The 25,530-nt window shown below is 35.2% G+C and overlaps 1 protein-coding gene across 3 annotated transcripts in view; it reads left to right on the top strand.

Moving 5' to 3' along the window:
* The window catches only part of SGCG (sarcoglycan gamma), a 104,112-nt gene that overhangs the window by 52,891 nt on the left and 25,691 nt on the right, over positions 1-25,530 (top strand). For all 3 annotated transcript variants that reach the window (XM_031066012.1, XM_005417684.3, XM_031066013.1), the window contains 3 exons: positions 9,609-9,710; positions 13,297-13,384; positions 23,586-23,705. In XM_031066012.1, the coding sequence (XP_030921872.1) occupies positions 9,609-9,710; positions 13,297-13,384; positions 23,586-23,705 (310 nt within the window). The remainder of the gene's footprint in view (positions 1-9,608; positions 9,711-13,296; positions 13,385-23,585; positions 23,706-25,530) is intronic.

Here is a 25,530-nt window from a genome sequence, read left to right as displayed (position 1 = left end):
AATAATAATGAAATTATGAACAGAGCTTGAAGCATTGAATTAATTCATGCAGAGATGTCCTGCCTTAACCCCCATAAAACCAGACAGTGTGATAAATACTAGCAAAGAAGCTAAGCTGATAAAGGAGAACATGAACCAGACATAGATATGCTGCAAGATGAATAGAGTTTGATCTCCTTTTACGTATTTGGAATGATGAAAGGCAGAAACTTTTCTAAGCTCTATTGTTTGAGAGGCCTTTGGCATCAAATGTAGATGACTAAATGGAACAGAATTTCATTGTTTCATTTCATTTCACTTTCATTTCATTTCATAAAAGCTAGACTAAAAGAGAACAACCTGAACAGAGAATATATCCCTTTTCTCATGCTGCCCAATTAAAAAACATATGGGCATCTCCAAATTGTGCACATTAATTCAAAGGTATCAGCTGTGCCTCATTCTTTTTTTTTTCCTTTTCTCTCTTGCAGTTCAGAGGGACAGGGTCTCGAGTTTTTTTGTGGGAATAAGCGAAGAAACCTGTGAATTCATTATATTCAGCTGTTTCAGAGAAGACATTCAAATAATTATGCCTTGAGTTTGGTGAATATGGTGAAATAGAGTAATTTTTAAAATACCATTATTTTTGCATGAAAATCAGTTTGAAAAAGGGTTGGGTTTTTTCCCTGGGACAACATATCACATTTCACATGTAATGGAAATTTCAGATTCTGTTTTTAACATAATGAGGCTTTCTGAGCACTAAAGGGGACTGCTAGTTTTAAGAGTTTAGAAAACTAAGAATCTTAAGGGGTGTAAGGCTGCAAAGATGTCAGAAGTCCTGTGGACAATTCTGAAGGATCCATTAGGTCTGAAAGAGAGGATCTTCCATGTCTCTGATATCTGCTGTAAGACAAGTGTGGCAGGATGGAAGCAGTGAAGATTCTAGAGGGTATCAGCAACAACTTCTGAAGAGGACAATTAAAGGTGGCACGCAGCTGGATCTGCTACTCACAGGATCCCATGGGAGCCAGATCTGAAGGGTAAAGTTACCCAGAAAAGCTTGATCAAGTTTAAGGACTCTATCCTCCAAATGTAGGATGAATCAGTCCTGATAGTTAGGTAAATTTCCTGGCTTAGCTGGGCAGGTTACTTGTGATGGAGCTTCAGTGAAAAAGTAGTATAGAAGAGCTGGAAGTAGATAAAGGCTACAAAGAAGAAATTTCTAAACAATGTCTGGGCCAGGAAATGTGTCAGGCTTTCTGTGTCAGAAACACCAAAGCTCAGCTTCAGTTAACAATTACAAAGGGCAAATGGCAACAAGATGATGTGCATCCATTGGTGCAGAGAGAACTGATTCTCTTGCAGAGTCACCCTCTACAGTCTTTGAAAGATATTGGAGAATGGGGAGATCCTTGGTGGGCTGGAGGAATGCAAGTGTTGCATTTGTCTTTAGAAAAAGGGGCCATGGGTTTACCAAGAGTGAATGATGCCTGACCAATCTGATTGCCATTTTATGATAAAATGTCTGGAATTATAGATGATGGGAGGACACAAAATATCATTTACCTTGACTTCAGCAAGGCTTCTGACTTTCTCCCACAATATTCCTTACCCTAGTTAGGGTGTTACAACCATGAGGAGTGGACAAACAGATAAGTATAAAGAGTAAACTGCCTGGGTAGTTGGGCTCTGAAGGTACATGCTAATGTGTCGTGGTCTGTATGGAGGGCAGCAATAAGCATTGTAGTTGTCTTGTCCTGGCTCTTCTCCTTTGCAAAAACTTAATCAATGACTTGGAGGAGGTGGCAGAATGCTTGCTCACTGAATTAGCAGGTTATATCAGTGTGGGGGTACCATTCAAAACTTCCAAGGCTCAGGCTGGAGGTCACACTAGCTCCAGGCCAGGATTGTCATGCTAGGTCTCTTGAACTCAGGTGTGAAAAATGTGCCTGATCAGGTGATTACCATTCCTGATGCTCTAGCAAATCGTTATCAGAAACCCCTCATTAATTCAGTTATTGTATTATTTAGGTTTTGCCACATTATTATAACACCAGGAACAGTTGTATGCCAAAGATTGTTTCTGAATTTTTTTGGCCTCTGATGGAGACACCCATGTTTTCCATGGATTTTAGTGGATACCCCAGCTATCATGGTCTCCTGGAATACGAAAGGAAATTGTGTTGTATTTCATTTTGATAAGGACAGATAGTAATGCAACTGCAGTGTTTACCAGGATAACTAGTTGCCTTTCTTCTGTGTGGAGTTTTTTTTTTCCCCTGACAAAAATTTTAAGCACAGAGTAAGAGAAGTAGACAGGTCTTTATAGCTTTAGATACACTGCTAATCAAACATAGTTCAAATCTGCACTCAATCTCAAGTTCTCCTGCCATCTATATCAAACCTTACTTGAGTTTAAGTCTAACAAGAAGAAATTCAAGTCATAATACTAAGCCTTAGAATAACCCCCAGGTCACCTTATCATGACAGGGAGTGACTTGGTCTGTAGAGGGCCAAGTCAATCAATGTCCAATGTCCAGTCCAACAATGCATATCCTAAGCATGGTTCTTCCTAAGAACAGGATAAATGTTTGGCCTGCTCTTGTACCTGCACCTCAGCTGGACATAGAGACAGAGGAAATGAGAACTGGGAGCGTTTCTGCACATTTAAGATAGATTGTGGGCTTTTACTTTCTCCATTATACGCTTAAATTTCTGGCACTGGAATAAATAGGGAAATTGCCGCAGTTGTACAAAAACATACAGAGTTTTCTAGATATTGAGAGGTGTTTTCTTCTTTTGGCCTACTTCTAATTAGAGAGTACTCTATCCATGCAGGCATTCCCAGAAACTTTTATCACAGACATAGCACCCTTCTAAACTTCTGGGGTTCCCATTAAAAATGAATATAGGCAAAGCATTAAGAATTCTTTTTGTTCCTCTATTTTTAAAAGTTTTCTGTAAGGCAATAGTAATTTGTTGATAGTTCATTTAATAAGACATGTTGAAAACCAAACTGTATATAATCTTACTATATATATTAGTTGGTGGATGATGGTACTGCTCTAAATCTATAAATAGAATATGTACTTTGAAATAAAAATGTGATTTTTTAAATAAAATACTTGTGTAAACAACTATTCAAGCACTTGATAAACTCAAACACTGAAGATGGAAGGAATTATTTAAGGAAATATAGAAATGTGAAACTAGGAATGTAATGAATTAAGAAAGCAAAATTTTAACTGACACTTTCTGACAGTGAGACTTGATAGACTGTGTAATAGCATACCTTATTAAATTGGAGATGCTCAACCATTTGGAGCACCTAAAACCAGAGCAGACAGCAATGAAAAGGTACAGTAAAGAACACTTAGAGCAAGAGATCTCCTTCACCATAGACATACATTAGTGTACTTGTACAGCCTTTCCATGCATTTTGTGATTAACAGTGGGTCCTCCATGGAATTAGTTGTCATTTTGAGAATGTTGCATTACCTTAATACTTAAATAAAATAAATTATTGAATATTTCATAAATTTTCATCCAAATTTTCATGTCAGAATATGAACATGCCAGAGTTTCTATTCTGAATAATCCTTAACAGCTGTATTTTGCAACCTTTCTAAATACTTTATGCAGAGAGTAATAATTGAGTAGAAAGAAACTGAGATACTTACTGCAGAAAGCTGTTGCCAAAGAAAGACTTTTCAGTAGTGATACATATTTTCATTTAAATATATTTTCTTAAAGCATTTGATTATTCTGAATTATATTATGAATCAAATAATGTGTAAAAGGGTGTTGAGGAACACTTAAGTGTACATTTGGAATAATTTATAATATTAATAAAGAGTTATAAAAATCTGAGTACAGTGAGATTAGAGTGTACATGCAAGTTTAAGACTGGATTTAAGAAAACCCTTTTGAGAGCCTTTGCAAACCAAAGGAAAATATTTAATTCCATTTCTTAAGCTAAGTTGCATAATTACAAATGTTAATATAATAAAATTAATTACCCAACTTATAAAAAGCTAATTCCTGAATAAAGACATGTAGCAGTGGGAGTAGAAGTCTATTTCTTCGTAGTCAGTTTTTCTAACACAGCAGATGTAATGGCATTTTTTAATATCTGTGCGGTACAGAACCAAAGACAGAATATGGTCCTTGCTGAACAAGGAAATGAAGCTAAAACTGAATCTGTTTTGAGAATATATTCTTTCCTCTTGAGTAACACCTGTTTTAATTAATACTTTAAGTAAGGAAGTCTGTTATTCTGTATATCAGGACAAAGATAAAAGAGGACCTGAAAATATCTTGAAAATACGCATCTTAAGTATGAATCCTATTTTATGAAAGAAATGTTATAAAAATAAGCAAACATCAGTGGTTTGATAATTTGCATAATTCATAGCTGTTTTCTTACAAATCTGTTGAATTCAAAGTGGTCATCTACTTTTCTAAATCTCAAAATATTTTCTACCCACTTTTAACTTTTGTCCATAAATGCTGTTTTGGTTTGTATCCAGCCCTAAACCAGGTGAGACTAACTTCTATACGAGGAGTGCTTGCTGTTGTCAAGGGCTCTGATTTGACTAATGCTTTGACTGAAATTACTCCACTGTCATCTAAGCAGATAAGTCAGATAACCTCTGTATGAGCCCAGCAAATAGAGTCCTTGCAACTGAAAATGAGATGAGGCATCAGTAATGTTATTATACCAAGCACGTACTGAGCTCCAAAATTGATATTGTAAGTCAAACAGAGAGTTTCATCAGATTCATTACCAGTCCTGTTTTGCTGATTGCTCTTTAACAATCTCTACCCACAGTCCTATTATCTCAATGAAACAGTACGCTCTTGTTTGCAAAGCAAGTTCTCTAAATAGTAATTGCTGCAAGAAGTGCTGCAGTGCAAGCTGGATCTGTAAAGCCATTCATTTAACTAGCTTTGGGGCACAACAAGTGGTGTCTTGGTCTGAACTTGGCAAGATCTTTCCCTGATCTGACCTGGAAGGAGGATGTAAGGATCCTACAAGAAAGAAAAGGATTTAAAGGGGTGGAAATGCTGTATCCTTTCTACTCTGAAGTTAATATCATTACTGGTTTCATTCAGCCACTACAGTGTATGTGGACTTTTAATATATGGAAAAGTTGAATATTCAGGGAGCAGATACTGCAAATCAAACATGTTTTTAACTCCTGAGACAGAAGCTACTTTATTTGAATTGAATATGTGTTCAAACTAATGTTGGAATCAACTTTGAGAATTTTTTTGGTTTGACTATGCTAGCATATGAGTCAGCCTCTTTCCAGTATTTGATCTCTCCCCAAAAGGAGAAAATACACATCTTGCCTTGCAACTCTTAGCTGATACCCAGAACAGAAGTTCAGTTTCTCTAATGCAAAGGAGCTTGAGGACTGCATTTGAGTCTAATGCTGAGAAGGTACAGAAACAATGAGGATATGATGTGATATGGTATGACATATGATATGGAGAATGGTTGACCAAATTCATGAGCCAGTGTGTATCAGGTTCAGTGTTGGTAGGAAAATAAAAACTATAGTTATTCATCAAAGTGTTGGTAGGAAAATAAAAACTAGTTATTCATCAAATTTATAGTTATTCATCAAAAAACTATAGTTATTCATCAAATACTAATTTTTAAACTGAATGAATGTTCCCCATGCCTCATGCTCATTTCTAAGGGCCACATGCCTACAGCAGCAGACTACATTGTCATATTCCTGGGAGATAAATCCCAGATAAATCACCTGATGCTCTTTTGCTTCCATATGCTATAGGCAGCATGAGACTCAGCTACCTGAGAGCAACTCACTGTGCGTGCAAGAGCCCTAGAGCTGCATCTGCTTGTTTTCCACTCCTGATAGTCTGGAGTCTGTGTTTAGAATCTAACAGAATGATAACACATCCAAGATGGTCCTCCCATCCAGATGTTCCACAACACAGTGCATCTTACCTATAATTCTGCAATGGTGGCTATTCATTTCAGCTGGTTTGGAGTATCCCTATGTAGATAATTCACTGAAAAGCTAGGTGTCAAATGTTTTTTAGACTAGGACTTCTCAATCAAGTAATCATTTGATGAGCTTTTATGAGGATTCAGAGATTGAATTTTTGTGGTAGAAGGCTTTGTCTCTTTCTCCAAGCACTTACCTGCTTGGGAGCATTTTCAAATTATGGAAAAATGTTTCTACTATAGAAAGACATCCTGTTGCTGCAGTTAGAATAAGTCAAGCAGTTCTGAAGTGAAAACTGGTCACACCTGTGTGAGCACTAATGCTAAGTTGCGTCTTTGGTACACAAGAGTTTGGCAGCTGCCAGCAGTTTCCATGCTAGTCAACTCCTTGCAGCAGTAAAACCTGATTGCTGTCTGCAGAGATGCCATTTCATCCTTCCCTGCTGTACAGCTGCGTCCCTGCCTCGCGGAGGGCTTTGAGTATTTACAAAATGTGAGTCTCAGCTATATCTGTATGTACAACAGTGTGTTACAGCTCAGGGCCAGCAAACTCAAGCAGTGACAGTCACCAGCATCAGGATAACCAGATAACCAGACTTGCCATACATTTCCTGTCTTTATGGAGCACCTTTTTTCTCCCCCACCCTAAGCAATAGCTTGTTGTACAACTGCATCAAAGTCCACATCTAACTAATAGATATTGGGTCGCTTTCCTCAAATCAGTAGAAATATATTCAAATATTCAGTTATTTGAATAGGAACAGAATCAAATCCTTGAAACAGAAAGCATCACATTTGTTCATCACTGAGGAAGCCACAATACTCAGGAAAAAGCAATTGGTAATGTAAGAAGCAGAGTGGTTGTTGAGAGAACATTATGTGTAAATATTATGCTCTGCCTTTTCATGGAGCTTAGCATTGGATCTCAGTGCATTGGGGTGGTTGTTTATTCTAAATCCCTTTATTTTATATTCTATGTAACTTCAATTTGCCAGTTATAAAAGGGACATAATAGAATTCTCCTATCTCGCTGTACTGCATAACTCAGTACTTTTACAATCTTACGATGCTCAAATATTGTAGTACTAAGAACATAATAATTGTGTGCAGTCACAAAGGTAATAGAAGTGAGGATCATTATATAAAATCCACAGTTTTATTATTTGCATGCATGTTACAAGGTTTATGTTAGTCCTCACAGATAGTAATTTATGCACATAACCCAAATCTAAATTTCCCTGGGTTTGCACTTCCCAAGTGGTCAATGAGAATGGATAATGAGGCTGTTAGGCAAATATGTGAGAATCTGAGCTTTGTGTCAATGCTTAAATTAAATATCTGATACAAGAAAATACAGCATACTGGAGGACATACTTAAACAAAGTAATCCTGAGGGATATAACTGGATTTACTGAAAAAATAGGAACTTCTAGATAAGTTGAAAGTGCTGAGTTTTGTCATGTGACATACTATTCTTTTTGTCAAAGACATTTATTTGTCTATATAGCATTTTCACATTGCTGGGAAACCTGAATCCATTAGAGTGTGCTGAGTAAATTGCCTAATTTTTTTCCACATAATTTTTTTACTCTCTACTAAAAATTTCTTCCTGCCAAAGCCAGGACAGAGATTGCCACCTAGGAGTTTGTTAATTTTCTCCAGTCTGTTTCAGAGCAAGAATTAATTGCTAGTTCTTCCTCTGCCTTCTTAAATTTCAGATTTGTCAATGTCATTTTTTGTACTTATTCTATAATATGCTACTTATTTAGTTCTTTTCATTTTTATTCCATAAAAATATAAAAACTGTGTTTAAACCTGATAGCTAACATAAACTACTTTCACCTGATGGGAAAAGATATGAGATCGGAGCAAATCATCAGACCCTTAATTTGGTTAATAAAAGAGGAGATACTTGTTAGTGATATTTCTTCAGAATATCCTGATATTTCACATCAGATTTTTCAAGTGTTTTCCTTAAAACCTAAGTGTCTTTATAATGTTGGAGTGCTGCAATTTAGAAAAAAACTGTCTATAGTCTTTGCTAGAAAAATATATTTTTAAATCAGTCAGTGCTGGCTAGGAATTGTCATTATAAAAGCTCATCATAGGTATTTTAGTTTTGCCCTATGGGATGTATCACTATATACTGGGTACTTTTTAAAAGCTTGGCAGTGGTGTAGAATTTGGAAACTGTATCTGTTTTCACTGAGAAAAGTCAGTACATTAAATATTTCAAAACAGTAAAATATTTGACCCTGAAAAACAGATTCCGTAAATAGTTTTTCTAAAAGCCTATTTCCTGAAGCAAATCTTGCTGAGGAAGAATCGTAGTTGTGCTCTCCAGTGGAGTGAATGAACATTTCTTACCCTATGGAATTTAGGCAAAACTTGTTTCTCTCTTTGTCTCCTTTCAGGCCTGCTAAAAAAATAGCTATGATTTTTTATTGAAGGCTGGTTTGATATGTTACTTAGCATTACATATATACATATGTAATCTGATTATTCAGAACATATATTCGAAAGCAATTACCATCTCTTCAATTATAACTTTTCTCAGTGGCAAGCATAATTCATTAGATGAACAATTTATTGATGTGTAATCAGTGGCCTGTTACCTCTTCTGCTTACATGGAGAACCACCTGAAAACTGTTTAGAATGAAAATACTTTTTTGGGTTTATTGTTTTTTGTTTAGCCCTTCTATCTATTCCTTGTAGTTCGCAGCAGTTGTCTTGAAATACTTTTATGTGGCCTAGCTGGAAGACTGTTTTTTTGGGTTTGTTGGGGTTTTTTTTGGCAAGTTTTCTGTCACTCTTTATGTCAGGGAAACAGGCGAATCCTTTACAAATTAGCTAAATACCTGTGAAATACCTTGCAGCTGAAGCCTGCAAGTGCTCAGATGTACTTACTGAAGTAATTCCTCACTAATTTTTCACATTATCAATTCTATGATAATGATGAAAGGAAGTAAAAAGAAAGAAAGAAAGAAGATATCAGCTGGAAAGAATAATTGGGCTGAAAGCAAGAGGGACTGAGGAAGAAAGGATGAGAAAACTGAGAAGCAAGTGATAGAGAAAAAGGTATATGATAATGAGATATAGAGCCTTGACCTACAATTGAAGGAGAAAAAACTAAGCCAATGAATTAAAACTTAATTTAAAAGAAGTTATTGATGAAAATGAAAGCAAATAAAAATCCCTCTTTGTCTGTTCTGTAGGCTTATATTATTGATAGAATGAACCCTGAGATGTTAATATAAGTTTTTTTATGTGAGTACTCATATGTAAAAGTTTATTGTTCATTACATTTTTAGAAGGCAAGTACAGAAGCTGTTTCAGCACAGCCAATGCAAATGCACTTCTTTTTAATTGAATGACTATAAAACTGAATTTCCATGCCACACCCTCCCCCCCCCAAAAAAACCCAACAAACCAAGTTTCATAACTTCATGAAACCTGCAATTTCTCACAGAAAATTACTCCTGGGAAAAAATAAGGTATTCTCAACATTTTAAATGTATTACTATTTGTATATTTATCAGTAGACTTTAGGCAGGCAGTTTTGAAAATGTTTAATTCATGAAAAGAAGACAAAATAAATACAGCAACAATAGTAAATTGTGCATAATTCTCACATCTTCTCCTCAGACCGGAATGGGACACCTGCGTGTTACAAAAGAAGGCCTTCGACTGGAAGGGGAATCTGAATTCTTATTCCCTCTTTATGCCAAAGAAATCCATTCGAGAGTGGTAAGTGGGTAATCTTGCAAAAATGCTAAATAAAATGAATGCACTTCTGAATAATTGAACTTTCCATGGTTTCTGTCATGTAAGAAAAAAACCAAACATATATATATATATGTATGTTCATGTATATCTGTATACACACATATTTCTTCATGCTTTACAAGGTCAGTGTTATGATGCTTTGTCAGAATTAACATCTATCTCTTAGGCATGTGATAAGCAGCTCAAACAGGAATTATAATTGTTATCGTATGCAAGTAATGCTAAAACTTGAAGGTATAAGAAGGTTTTCATTATTTTTACTGAGATTATTTTTTAATATAGGCTTCCCTAGGAAGCTGCTTGTTCTGTTTATTCATCTGCTTCAGAATAGTTTCAATATCTCTAAAATTAATGGATCCCAGTGGAAAAGTTAAAATTTCTCTAAAATATATAGCTTTTTTCACTTCAAGGATGATGCCATGAGATGTCTGGCATGTTTATATATTTATGTATATAAAATTTACAAGTCTAAATGGAAAGACTTAGTATTTAATCTAGTTCACCTAGACAGAAAACTTTGTTGTTGTTATTACTAGTGAGGTAAAATAGGAATAACATACTTGATCAAATATTTATCCAAATTATTAACTTTAAAATGTCACTGAGAAAGGGAAAGGTGCAGAAGTTGTGGGTTTAGAAAAAGGAAGAGAGCATCTGATTTGGATTTTAATTATCCAGGGGGACTCTGAAACTTATTCCAGTGAATTTTTTGTAGGGAGATGTCTGCTTCTGGCCAATAAAATAAATATTTTCCAGAACTATTGTCCATAGCCCAACATCTCACAAAATACAGTTTTATGTTTCGTAAATATTACCATCAATGGGACATTTATTGAATAATGTACTCTTTAGTGACAATGAAAGCCAAATGTGGCTCTTTCATATCTTCAAACATAATTGAGAAGAAATAGCCAGCCGTGTGAGTTTTCTGAACCTAGGAAAAAGGTTAGTGTGTATATATATTGCTATAGCAAGAGAAAATGTAAATAAATTTATCAGAATGAGGTTGTTAACATGCTTGGTTACTAAAATTTAAGCAATGCCAACATATTTTACTTATATTGAGCTTTTCCTTTTCTCTAAGTATTTCCAGTTTCAGGAACAACTCTTAATTAACACAGTAAAATTCCATTACTGTATCTGTAGCTTCTTATGCTGTATTCTTTTCTGCCTCACAGACAGTGAGAAAACTATTTATGTGCTTTGGTGAATTTCCCTTGAGGTTTTTTATCCAGTAAGACGTGTAACTTTTTAAGACCACCACAGCTAATGTTTAAGAACTCCCTCTAGTCCCAAGGATCGTTATACAGTGTTAAGCTACCATTTGTGCTCTCTTAATATTCCTTTCAGCTCTTAATACATTTAGTACAATATAATAAAAAGAGGTGTGGCAGCATCTAATATAAGCTTAGCTGTCCAATGATCCGTCATGATCATTAGTAGCATGCATTAATTAGATCCTTCAGGCTACTGCTTCTCTCTGCCTACTGATAATTCATCAGAGATTTTTTGTTTGTATCCTTGCTTTTTTAAAATATTTGAACTCTCTAAAGGCTTAATTGCCTGCAGCTTGGTCTCCTGAGTTGCCATTTATGTGTTTATTCTCATAACATTACTTATTTGTTAAGCTTTCTTTTTCTAAGTTTGTCTTGGAGAACTGGGCCCCTCTCAGCTTTCAAAGCAGCTTTCTCCCTTGCCCTAATAGTTTTCTCCTTGCAGTCTCCTAACAGATTTTCTCACCTAATGAGGTCTCCAAAGTGCTAAGAAAATATGTAGCAGAAAATCTACTTGCTGTGCATTGTCTCTGGAGCCTATTACAAGTTTATGCCTTCATTATGAGTCCAACGCAGAGCTGTGGGCAAGACCATTGCACCTTTGCTAAAACATCTTCATGAAAAGATAAAAGATGAGCATTTTTAAATATATTACTAGATTTTAATTAGTCAAAACCACGTGTGGCAGCAGCAGGTGTATAGTTTATTCACACTTTCATTTGATATCACAAATTACTAAATTATTTTTTAAACCAACCAGTGGCAATCAAATAAATGTAATAAAGATGCCCAGCTTTCTGGGTCATTTAGCAGATTTACTTAAATGTGCTATATTTACCCAATCCTCAATCTTTGTTGGCCTTCCTTGTCCACCTCATACTAACTTACTACCATTAATGTTCATTCTAATACATGGCTTACATTTTTCCTAAGACTAGTCATTTATTTGTGTCAATCGTGTGAGCTTTTATGTTTTCCCAATATAATTTATAAAGTGTGATTAATTTCTTTTGCTCACTTAATGACTTATTTTGAAAGAGCCTTTCTACCTACTTGTAAGATCCTGTTTGTTTTCTTTAAAAAAAGTGTAAGTTTGAGTCCAAATTGTGTGTTACTTGTATTTCATTACTTTTTAATGAGGTTTGTGGTTTTGTTACTAAAGAAGTGTTTGTAGTAAAACTCATCACGTAAAAAGTGTTTAAAACTCTCAGGTTGTTTCATACTCTAAGCATTAAATTGAGATGAAAATATGCCTTGGGGTTATTTTCAGGGGTTAGGCCTTCAAGGTACTACATAATCTCTGGTGAGTGCAGAAAAATAACTAGAAGCCATAGCTGTGAAAGAGGCTGATCTTTTAATAATATTCCAGTAGTTAGAAACTCATTTATATAGGAATGGGTATCTCCACTGAGGTCACAAGCAGGCAGCTTGCTGATACTCTCTTCATATCATGTATTCCCTGATGCTTTGGCAACTGAGGCACTTCTTATTGCTTCCTGAGTTCTTGTCCTTCAGAGACAAAGTGTGCTTTAGAATGAAAGCACCTGTACTGCAGTAAACTTCCTCCCCTTTTTTTGAAGTCTACCAGTGTATTTACAGTTTGCTGATCCATATGAGTGATAAGATTTGTGTATCCAGATAGTTTTCTGATACTTAATGTCAAGTAAAGACAATGGCCACTGTGATTACTCTGAAAATCACCTGTACTGTCATCTGTTAAAGTCAGCATTGATCTAGTCAGCCTGCCACTCTCTCCATCACTCACTGTTAGAGCTTCCCTGCCTGGAGAGCCAGTGCCAGGTGCCAAAATTAGGCCACAGCCTACAGAGTGCATGGACCATTGAGGAAGCAGAATGCACATGCATGTTTCTCTCCAAGTTAATACAATAGTATGAATTCTCAAATTCATACTATTTGGAGTGCTCACACTCAATTAAATGGCTGTCTTGTAGGAGTCTCAGTTATGTCCTGACAGGTACATCTAGTACTAAAGCATTTTTCCAAAAGATAAAATGTTAACAGCCATGTTCATTGGTCCAGTAACACAGGTTTTGTTCACCTGATATATTCCCTTTAATTATTTTTCTTACTTTAAATCTGATGTAGTCGTAGTAATCAGAAATATCTGCCTGCATTATTTGATGAGATCTGTGATAGTTTTGTAGCTGCAAAGACCTTTCGGTGTCTGAGTTGACACTAGACTAAATTTTGAAAATGGTTCACAATTCTAATTGTACTATCTAACATACTTTTTTTCTTTCTCCATACTTCAGGACTCATCACTGCTTCTCCAGTCTACTCACAATGTGACTGTGAATGCTCGCAATTCAAATGGGGAAGTCACAGGCAGATTGAATGTGGGTAAGTCTGACTGATTATTCCTTGTCCACTGCTTTGGTAACATTGTAATGAATATTTGTATAGAGATTTGAGAATATAAAGCACTAAACACATGATTATTTATTACTATTATGGTTATATTTGAATAGTCCATCTGCCACTTAGTAAAAAGCAGCAGTATATTTTCAGTTTCACAGTTAAGCAATAATTCTTCAAATATTGGAAGCACTTCTTTATTGCAGAGTTATGCAAGAAAGTTCTCTGCAAAAGTTACCCTTTTTCCTTGTGTAAACGTCTGTTGATAGTTGCAAATCAATTTCTGAGAAAATGCATTTAAGCAGACATCCTAAAAAAATTCAAGTTCAAAACTCAGACATTTATATCTTTTACTATCTGTGGTAGCAGTAAAATACATCGGTTTACTCAGTGAAATCAATAGATCTAGACAGATATAAGTGAGAGATCTTGGCAGAAAAAATAACCTGACCTTACTCTTTAAATCATATTTTTAAGGCAATAATGGCAACAATATGTGTGAGCCATGACAAAATTTTTCTTAGCTTTGTTACTATTTTTCAACCTTTATTTGACATTGGAAAAAAATCTAGCAAGTTTTTAACACATTTTTACAAGGTCCTCAGGCAGCAAAGCATAAATTCCTGCTCATTTAACTGTAGCCTAACCTGATATGTTTAAGTAGTTTACTAAATTGGGATCCAGCAGAGCATTGATGAGCAACTTTTCAATGCTGTTGAGACTGTGTAACTTCTGTGACAACTCCTGTTTGAAGAATTACCATTTCAATTCATATAATGTTTTGCAAGCTTCACTGTTTCCAAACAAAAGGAAAAAAATATATAAAGGAGCACGTTATTCCACTTTAAAAATGTATAATTATACAATTAATCACGCTTCAGTCTTTAAATGTTTTCAGATTCCCTTTTTTTAATTCTGTCAATCATATATATCTGCATGACTTATCTTAAGAAAATACTGCTAAATATTTATCAAAAGGAATGTGATAAATAGGTGTGTGGCATACTCACTTTATATGCACAAGCCTTTGCTAAAGAGTTAATATCTTCCACAATTGCCAATATGCTGGAATTATGTCTTAAAACTGTAGTCCTCTTATAAATAGGACTAGTTGCAATTGTGAAGAAGTCCTATAGATAAGCTTGGAATTGTTCCAGAGATGACAATATAATATAGCATCTCTCACAAGATTATAACAAAAATACCTTTTAACTCATGGAAATTGTGATTCAAATGATCTTTTAAAAGAATTTAATAACTTACTAAGAATGATTTAAATACCCAGTCTTCAACAAAGGTAATTCACACAAGAGACGTGAAACAAATCTTTACTTGAGTTTCTGTGAAATACCCCTTATGAAGATAATAGGCACATATTATGCATTCCTTTATGAATCACAGATATACAAAAAATACATAAAATGGGAGCAAGTTCCAACATGATTACTCTGGCTTTAAAGCTTCTACATGCCTCTCAGTTCATCTGCATGCAATACCTCTTGGAGGAGTTGTTTGGACATTGTTTTTTTAAGTCAAAATGCTGTAGATGTTAAGTTTTTTACTGTGACCCATAATTACACGGCTTTCAGAAGTTTCACTAAATGCAAATACTTCAAAAATTGCTTGCCAGGGAAATAATAATTTCAAAATAATAGGGACCATAATTAAAGAAAAAAAGCCCAATTACATTCTTTACTCTTTTTTTTTTTTTTACTTCAGTGGCTCCCTGGATGACAAAAACACGCATTTTGTTTTAATTACTTTTTACAAATAAACAAACAGGAACAAAACAAGGCATAAGAGGAAATAAGATTTTATTTAAGGGAAGTGATTGCTTTGTTAATATTTCTAGGAGAAATGGGACTCAGAAGGATGTTGGCCAACAGACATCAAGGAAGGAATCTAAGCTAAGCATAGTTCTGGGAATGTACAGACTTGGTAGTCATAGGGAATTAAGAAAGTTGTGGGGAGAGTTGCTTATAGGCAAGGCAACAATGTGTACAGAACAGATAGTAAATATTTTCATTAGAATAGCTCCTCTCCTTAAAATCATTAATACGATTCAAGTGTCATTGTTACAGCTTGCTTATCAACTTTGAAAACTGAAATATCTAGAACTTTCTTTGGTAATCCACAAAGGTGCTAATTATGATTTCCAAGATTTCTGTTCTTAACCACTTCAAAGCCTTATTCACTCCTAGAATAAAAGAGCAATGCAGCACTTTTGATTTTATATCCAGAGCAATAATAAATCAACTTAGTGCAAAAAACTTGTCAAACTTTTTCAATAATGATTGGTGATAAATATATTATGTATAAAAGAAACATTTAGACTATATAGTGAATTATGAAATCTTTAAGAGCAACATTGGTATCAAATAGTAAATTATGTTTTACCTAAGTAAACATAAGCTTCTATGTACAGCTTATCAGCAGGTGAAAATAATACAGTCAGCTTTTGCAGTTCTGTTCCAGTCATGGATAATCACTCAATGAAAAGCAGCATGTTTGCAACTGTCTCTGCTGAAAAGTAGGACCAGATTTTTAAGATATCGGTCTTTAAAGGATTATGTAAGGAGCTTTCAACCTACAGAAGATCCTAAATTCTCTTTGTAATATGTCTTTTTCAGGAGAAAATTTAAGAAAAAAAAATTAAAACTTTTTAAACAAAAGAAAAAAGGAGGTTTCCAAAGTCATGAAAGGTTTGTGAGAGCAGATTCCAGTAAAATGGGTTGCTGATCCTCGTCCTAGTTCAATTTTTTACACCGAGGAATAGTAACATCAGTAGCTTAGGTCAGAGATTCAGTTTAAAGTGTCTAAAGCTTGTAGGAATTTATTTAGATAGTTGGATTATGAAGCTGTTCTGCATTGTTAAGCATGAAATCAGCTTCACTCAGAAAGCATGGGAATATGGTGAAAGTCAAATGGCTTATGCGGTGTGAAAACAGAATAACAGTCAAAATTCTGCTTAGAGACTATGCCTATAACATTAATCTGAACAGCTGTTACAATGAGAGTATTTGTGCTATCTCTTTTTTCAGACTGGAACAACGTTCTGAGGAAACAGATCAGTGTCAGTACCTCATACATTGCTTTAGCACTGATAATTGCCATTTAGAAAACTACTGCTTTCCAAAGTCAAATCATGTAGGGGTTTCTTATCAGCATTTTAATATCTCTTTTCAAGTGATGGTATTTTTTCATAAGAGGCATAGGAGGAAGAAAACAGTGCTAAGGAAGCATGATGACTCTAGGAAGAGTTTGATCTTGTTTTCACACAGAAAACCCTGAAGCCAGTTTCATAAACTTAATGACATTGTAAAATAATTTAGATTTTCCTTCTTTATTTTTCCCAGAAGTTTTTCATTAAAAATCCCATTTTTGTCCAAATAAATTCTTTCTTATCTCTAAGATAAAAGACAGAACATATTCCTTGAAGATCTTTGTCTGCAAGATGATTATTTGCACAACTTTAATTGGTGTCCAGCTGGGCTATAAGAAAGGAAGATACAACATAGGAGCAATTAATAGAAGGATAAGTCTGAAAATTCATTGAAGTATTTTTGAGGTGATTAAGAATTTCTGTGATCAAGAATTTAGGGTATTTATTTGAAGGGGATTAAAGTAGGAATGTTTACTTCCTAAAGTGTAAAAATTTTAGCTATCAGTGAATCTGATCATACAAAGACATACATGCTAGTTTTTGTAAAAGTAAAATTTGGTTAGATGGATAAGTTTTAGAGAATTGACAGGTGGCTGCTAAAACATTCTGCAGACTTTTTGACCAATTCTCCTTTTTAAGATAATATGCATTAAATGCAAATGCTTTTAGTCTTTGTTGAGACCATTGAGTATTTGAACGTATATCATGTTGAAAAGAGTTAAAACGAATAGCAGAAAGCAGTGAGAAATAATCAAGATATGTTTAAATGAGACCTAGTTAAGCAAATCAGACTGCAGTTTAATACTTAGACTCAAAGGAATAGTATCCTCTTCTGAAAAAAAAAACATTGATGGTCTAAGCATCATATAGAGTAAGATGCTTACCATAGCAAGATATGCGCACCCTGTCCCCAAATATTATAATCTTTGTGAAGAAATTCACAATGATGCTCACAGTCAGACAGACTGACTTAAGCCAGAATTAAAACATCCTCTAGGAGTTATTCAGGTAGTTAATATGAGGGTGGAGGGGCACTTGAACAGCATGCCCAGAGAAACTGTAGCTGCCCCATCCCTGGAAGTTTTCAAGGCCAGGCTTGGATGGAGCTTTGAGAAACCTGATCTAGTGGAAAGTGCCCCTTCCCATTTCAGGGGGTTGAAACTACACATTCATTAAAGTCCCTTCCAACCCAGACCCAGTTCTATGATTCTATGATAACGTGCATTGCCAACTTGTTAAACAGGACAGCATCACATTAAGGGAAAATTTAACCTGCCCAGGAGACATGAATCTTGTGCTGTCACTTTTCTTCTCACTTAGTCTAGAAGAGGACACAATTGTACAGAGTTTGGCTCTGGAAAAAACCCACTAGTATTTGGGAAGCCATTTTTTATTTGGAAAATAACCATTTGGGGGATACTTGTATCTCTCATCGGAGAGCAGTTACTCATCTGAGTAGCTTCATTGTCTCTTTATTCCAATGGGAGGAAATAATTCAAAATAAGTGAAAAAAGGGGAAATATTAAAGATTTTATAACCTTCTCAATTTTAACAATTTCAATAAATTTTTAATCCCAAATATATTTTGTTTTCAGTGGTACAGCAATCATTAACATAAGTAATTGGGTGGTAATTGGAAAGTAATAGTTACTGCTAAAGATGAGGATAGTTTCTGCACCAATAATTGAATAAACAAGTATTGAACAAAAATAATTGAGTTTTTGGCAGTGGTTAATGCTAGATGAATTTGTAAAGGTTAGCTTAAAGTAGCTCAAATTTACTGAGACTATAATCTAAGATAGAATTTGGACAATTAAGTACATCTAAAATCCTAGTCACTTCAAATGCAACAGCAGTTTTGAACCCTGATGGCAGCTACTGCCCAAAGGAGGAGCCACACCCCCTATCTTTGTGCAGCAGGTGTGCAGAACACACCCCCAGTCCTGATGGACAGCTTGAACATGTACCTGCAGCATAGCCTTGTGGCAATGACCACTAGGAGCACAGTGGGCTGCACCATCCCTCATGTGGGAGGCTGCAGCTGGAATACTGTAGGCCCTCTCCAGTGGGATGGAGCTGCGAGCCGGCCGGGGAGCTGTTCAGATGGCCAGGGAGTGGAAGCACATGAAGTGTAAGGGTCTGAAGAGGTTGTGTTTGTTTAACCTGCAAGAAGAGAAGGCTTAAGGAGAGCTTCTAACTGGCACCTGATACTAGGAGGGCTAGAGACAAAATAAATCATAGAATCATTAAGGTTGAAAAAGACCTCCAAGGTCAAGTCCAACCTTTGACCAAATACCACCATGCCAACTAAAGCATATCACAAAGTGCCACATCCACTCATTTTTTCAACACTTCTGAACCCACTTCCCTGGGTAGCCTGTTCCAAGGTTTAACCACTCTTTTAGTGGAGAAACTTTTTCCTAATATCAAATCTGAACCTCTCTTGGTTGAGGCCATTTCCTGCTGTCCAGTCACTAGCATGAATCCAGACTTGAGGTGCACAGCAAGAGGGCAAAAGGCAATAGTCACAGGTTGCAGAGAGGCAAAATGCAGCTGGATAGAAGGGATGGGGGAGAATCACCACTGTACCATGGTTAACCATGGGAACAGATTGCTCAGGGAGGCTGATAAATCCCCTTCCTCAGAGGTATTAAAATTTCATCTGGACAAGACCCTGAGCACCTTTATCTAACTTCCAACCGTGCTGACCCTGCTGTAGTTAGGAGGTAGGACATAGAGAGGTGACCTCTGGCTGGCATTCTTCTGTGACTCCATCTTGCCCAGTCTTCATCTGACACACTGGAAGGGCTCACATTGCTTACAGACCCCATGTCAGACTTTCTGGTCTGATATAGAAATCCTGGTCTAGGACATCTGAAATAAGCTGAAGGCTGGGCAGAGAACATGAAAGAATGTATAATGGTACTAGACAGCAATGTTATGAAGTGAATCATGCCCCATCTTTTCAGCTGATCCTCTCACACTGTCCTCTGCCCAGATCCAGTAGGTAGGCTTAGAATACTGCTGAAACACAATGCACAAGTTGACTTTATGAAAATACACTCATGGCTTTCTTTTTTTTTAAAAAAAAAAAGAGGAAAAGGGGAAGAAGAATATCCATTATACAGACGATAAAGTACTCACTTAGGAATGAGAGACTCAGATCAGCTATCCTCTCTGCATACAGGGTTTCATATTATCATGCCTCATCTCCTTTAGTATTTTCCTTTTCACCTAATCTGTGTGAGCACTGTATGTTTCAGCTTTTCCTGTTGAAGTTCTTCATGCAACAAAATTTGGATTCATTAAGCCTGTGAGAAAAGGTGACCAATTTTTAAGATCTCTAGACCTGTGTTCAATCACAGATCACAACAAAATATAAGAAATGGTGACAGTAAGGCACTTTTACTTTGATCTGAGAGGACATAATTTTTCATCCATTGCATAAAAGGAGAACTGAGAGAAAAAGGGGAAACAGGAGCAGCAAGTGTTCTATTAATGTATTAGAGTTGTTGTTCAAACCTATGAGAGGTGTATGTTACAGACATAAAATGTGTGTGCGCAATGTGCAGATTCCCTGTAGTAATACCTTTGTGCTAATGAAATACCATACCTTTCCATATGAAAATGTAACTAACTTTATGTTTCTGAAAGTAAGGACTTTACATTTATTGGTATTGTATTCTATCATACATGGTATGAGAACTGAATCTGTAGGAGTATTACATTTTTAATACACTTTTAATGAGATCTTATTTTAAGGTGCTTTAGTTTAATAAAAATTAACTGAGAAAGGAAATTGCATAAGAATATCAAAGAGCAGTCAGGATTTTGGTTTATACCCAATACTTCAATGATTCTAAGTGGTAGGAGAAGCACAAAGCATAGACTAGCTGACAGCCATAGGTTAATTAGAAATGGCCGATAAGAAAAGAGAATAAGAAAATAAAAGATATTAAATTACTTAATGATAGAAGTAAATCCAATATCAGAAAGCCTTTTCTTCTGAAAGATCTAAAGACACAATAAAAATGCTTAGTATTTGGCAGAACTAACTATTTAAAGAGTCTGCCTGCTGGTAACATGTAGGCAGACTCTTCAAATTTCAGACTCCTCAGATTTCATTGGCATTAAGCGTTTGCAGGTATTTATTTTATGGCTGGCCCTGTTTTTGACAGAAGATCCTTTGCTGTCTGGGACATCTATATTTGTATTGGCCTGGAATTCAAAGGTTGTGTAGCGGTAGAAGACATTTTATTAAAATGCTTTTCAACTGAAATGGAGTCACTAAACAAGAGCTTCCTTCCCTGGAAAATCTCTAGGGAAGTAAAGAGTGAGGACAAATGAAAATGAAGACTGTTTAGTAGCTTGTCAGTTTCTTTTTGGTAAAAAAAATGTTCACCATTTAAAGTAGCATCCTCAGTGTCAAGAGGTATGTGATGTGAAGATCACTTACAAGGTCTCCTTCAGGGCTGCACATTAAAGGAGGAAACACACAGAAGCAATAGGAAATAATCAGCCTAATTAGCAAGAATAACCCTTTGACCTGGAAATTCGTATGAGACATCTCACAGCAAGCAGAAAACAAATACTGTCTATAACCTGCATTCAGTCAGGTTGCATTTTTAATCATAGGATTTTATCAGCAAATATGATTATATAGTATTAATTGACTTATATGTAGTTAATACACTAGAGTGGTAAACAAAACACATTTAGGCATTAGGAGATTACACTTTCAGACACTTAGTTTGGCTGCTGTTTGTGAGTTGAAAATTAATCTCACTGGGATTATGATACAGTTAGTGTTATTGCAATATAGCTAGTTTATGTGTATTGTGGAATACCATTAAGAGAAATTATGGCTCCTTTTCATTACGTAAACTTACTCCCATTTATGTAAAAGTCTATTATTTCTTTTTGAAACCCTGAGATATCTCATCTCTAGCATGAATAAAACATATGCTTGAATTTTGTTTACCCTAGCATTCCCTCTTAAGATTCAAAATACATCAGTTATTATTCGTACCATTCTCTGATATTGAGGATTATCTATAGGACAGTCCTTGTCTCACATTAGTGGGGCACTTGAGTTAAGAAAATTGTGGACCTAAAGATTCTTGTTAAAGATTTATTCAAGTGTGCAAGGTCCAGGATCAAACAGTCTGAATGCAAATCCAGCATGGGCAAGGCCATGAGTTGGAGTTCCAAAGAGAGACAAGTTGAAGTACCTTTGGAACATATAAAATGTTCAGTGAGTGCTCTCACAGTGCCTGCAGAGTTTTTCCTTAATTAAGCTAGCTTTTAAAATCATGGGGTTGGATGAATGGGAAGGATGAGGGACCAGCCCCTGCAGCACTGGTAAAGTTGATAATAGCCATTTTACTCAGGCCTTTGATTTGTTTGAAAACACAAGGATCTAGCTACACTACATAAAAGGCCAGTTTCATTATTGTTGCTGGGCACAAACAGGAACAATCAATCACTAAACCATAAAATGGTTTGGGTTGGAAGGGACCTTAATAAAACCTTAACCAAGATTCTCTAGGAAACCTTTGACAGGGATCCATCCCTGCCTCACTTACCCAGAACTGTTTCTTTTGCTGTAAATTTTTTTTTTAAATACTGTTTAAGGCCTTTTCTCTTGACAAAGATATCTTCTGATCTCACTTTTTGCAACATACTTCTCAGAAATAAAGTCTTGGGCTTCAGAACAGCTTTAGAGAGGAGCCAAATTGGGGTCCATAAGGCTGTGCTTGGGTGCACATGTGCCGCAGAGCATAACATAATGCAGAGCTCAGCCCTCTATCCTGACCATTTGCAGGTAGAATCAGTATTGGGTTTTATGCCTTAAAATTGTTGCCCTAGTTTAGGGCATTATGGCTTCTCTTTCTTTGTGTTTGGTGGACAGTTAAAATCAATGTTTTGCATCTGCTGAGTGAAGCAATATGCAATATGTATGGAGCCTCATGGTGTGCTTCTCTCATACCAGCTACCAACCAGATTTTGTGAAATACCTGCCTGTATTTAATGCCCCTTTAACATAAGAGCTAAAAAAAAAAAATCCCATTTCTTTTGAGAATTACTACCTGAAATATATTCAACATTTATGGGAGCAGACATGGGAAAACAGGTTCTTAATGGGAAGGAAGCAGTTCAGTGCCTCTTGGTCCTATGGATAGTCTGTGAAATACATTTATTAAAAATTGCTGAGAAGGAGTCTTAACTGCTTTGACCATTCTCTGTAATTTTAATTCTGAATATAGATTTATGATGACAACTCTATGTAATAGACATTCAGGCTCGATGTGGTGTGAATTTTAATTGATCAGGTTGTTAGAAGAGGGAATATTAAGGGTTTGATTTTTATCTTCTTACCAAGCCAATACTGTAGAACAGAATGTTTTAGTGAATTTAGGATCTGGAACTATGCACAGACTCTCTTGCTCATATTATTTTCATTTTTGGAGTATCAGAAACAATTGCAAATGTTCTCTTAGCTTCTTGAAACCCTTAAGAACATGATTGGTAGCATTTGTTAGATATCTGGAGCCAAACTGTCATCTGTTAGGAAGAGCTGAGGTCCTCTTACATGGGATGTATGTAATCTTAAAACATTTGAGCTTCCCTAATGAAAAGGGATGATGCTGCAAAGACTGATAATTAGTTTCTGTTTCAAAAAAAAGGAAAAGATAGATTCATTTGATCAAAGCAGTTTCAACACCAAGGACATGAATATTAGTCTGGATCAATTTGTGTGGGATTTTCTAGATTCCCTGGAAACCCCACTACAAAGGAAGACTCCAAGACATGATTTTGAACAACAAATTGTATCATGTCAATAGACTTAAGCAATTTCAGAACTTACAAGTTCACTATCCTTAGAATATCTGAGTGCTTCATGCCCTTCAGTGTACTTAAATGAGTCACTACATTGTTAATTCACCAATTAATATTATTCATTTATATATAAAATTGAAGAAAGATGATGAAATTATTCCATTATTCTACTGTGTTTTGCAGGTCCTAAAATGGTAGAATTCCACAGTCAGCAATTTCAGATCAACTCAAAGGATGGAAAGCCACTTTTTACAGTGGATGAAAATGAAGTTGTAATTGGCACAGATAAGCTTCGAGTCACAGGTTTGTAATGGTTTAATAAGTGCTCAGATAACAACCATATGAAAGGCAAATTAAAAATGGCGTTTTTAAATGTGTTATTATGTGTGAATGCAAGTTTTTGTTTTACCTCGTTAGGAAACAGAAATATGAAGATAATCTAACATTTTTCAATAAATAATCAGTAAGAAATTTATATATATTTATATATATATATAGTGTGTAAATATGTGTGTGTTTTATTTGAAAGCCATTAATATCTGGAACTGTAGTGGTCCATCTTTTTATGAATTATTTAATGTTTCCAGTGCACACTGTCTGAAGCTGAAAAAATTCTCGATATTCCATTCTGAGTAGCAATGAGTCTGATCTGTGAAAACTTTAGGGAGAGAAATATCTCTCTGATATTTTTACATGGTTTTATCTTTCAAAGTGAAAGCTACTGTATTTCTCTTCTGTGAGTAGCACATATGTCACAGGAAGATATTTGTAGTATATCTTAAATGTCACCTGTCAAGAGAAAAGTTTGTCTTAGGCTGTTTCTTCAAATCACTGAAGTACTCATTTACAAAGTAATATGTCAGAGTTATCACATGAAAAGCTACTTCCTTTCATACAACCTGATAAAGTCAACCTTCATTTTCTAGGTGGCATTAAAATAGATACATCAAGGTGTGATTTCTCTTTGAGCAGAAGAATCCATCAAAGGAAATATTGAAATTATTCCGTAATTTCTTTTCAATTAATTTTTTAATATTTTTTTACCTGATTGCAACTGTCATGTTTGGCCTTCCCTAATTACTGGTCCTCTGAAATCTTGAGGTCTTCATTTCAATGAATAGATTCATATTATTTCACTGTCAAAGCTATAAATATGGTAGTAACTATACAATTAGTGTTTCAAAGCCAAAGTTAAGTTATAATAATTGTGTTAATAAATTTTGTTTACGCCTGAGGGTCTTATCTTAAGGTTTCTTACTTTTTAACCTAATTGAAATTACAACTTTGTTTAACCAGGAAACCATATCAAATAATTATTGTTTGCCCAAGGGATGCTAAACTTTAATAGAAAAGCGTGTTTAACAAAGATATGAAAAACTGCATAATTGTTAACTGATTTGGAAAAGGTCTGTCTCTGCTCAATGTAAGTAAAAATCATTCATACACGAGTTGAAATTGTTATGCTAATATTAATGACTCACTCATCCAATATTAATCTTTACAGTGCATTGATAATTATTTACTTCAGCAGATATTGTACTAAGACACATTGCCTGTTTCTTTTTTTTACACTGTAGTAAAATTCAAAAGCAAATACATTAAAGTCAGTTAGGTTATTTTGGTGTAAAATTAATGTAAGTGAGAAGAGATTCATGCCTACTTTGCTTCAAATTAATTTATTAAAATTGTGATTCAAATGACACTATTAGCATGAAGGAGAAATTATTGTGATTTTAATGATACTATTAGCATGAAGGATAAATTAGTAACACTAATATATACTGAGACTATTTTTAAACATCTTAGATAGTGAATGAGATCAATGTGAAATAAATTTTGAAAAGTTCATACCATAAAAAACAGATAATCCTTGGCTTAAAATACACAAAGAACATTTTGCAAGTTTTTATGTACAGTGTAGTGAACTATTTGATTTTACTTCTCCTTATTTATGTGAATGATGAAAAGCTCAGTAATGATTTTTAGAAAACCTGACAGTTTTCAACTAAAATATAATATAGCAGAGAGCAAATGTGTATGATTTATGATTTTTCAAGACAAAGGAAAATGTCTAAGAATAATATAATCCAAACCAACACTTCAAGAATTGTCATTTTCCTGCAATTAG

The sequence above is a fragment of the Geospiza fortis genome, unplaced genomic scaffold (assembly GCF_000277835.1).
Source record: "Geospiza fortis unplaced genomic scaffold, GeoFor_1.0 scaffold16, whole genome shotgun sequence".
Classification (NCBI taxonomy): Eukaryota; Metazoa; Chordata; class Aves; order Passeriformes; family Thraupidae; genus Geospiza; species Geospiza fortis.
The sequence above is the reverse complement of the archived record's forward strand: the minus strand, read 5'-3'. Positions and strand labels throughout refer to the sequence as shown.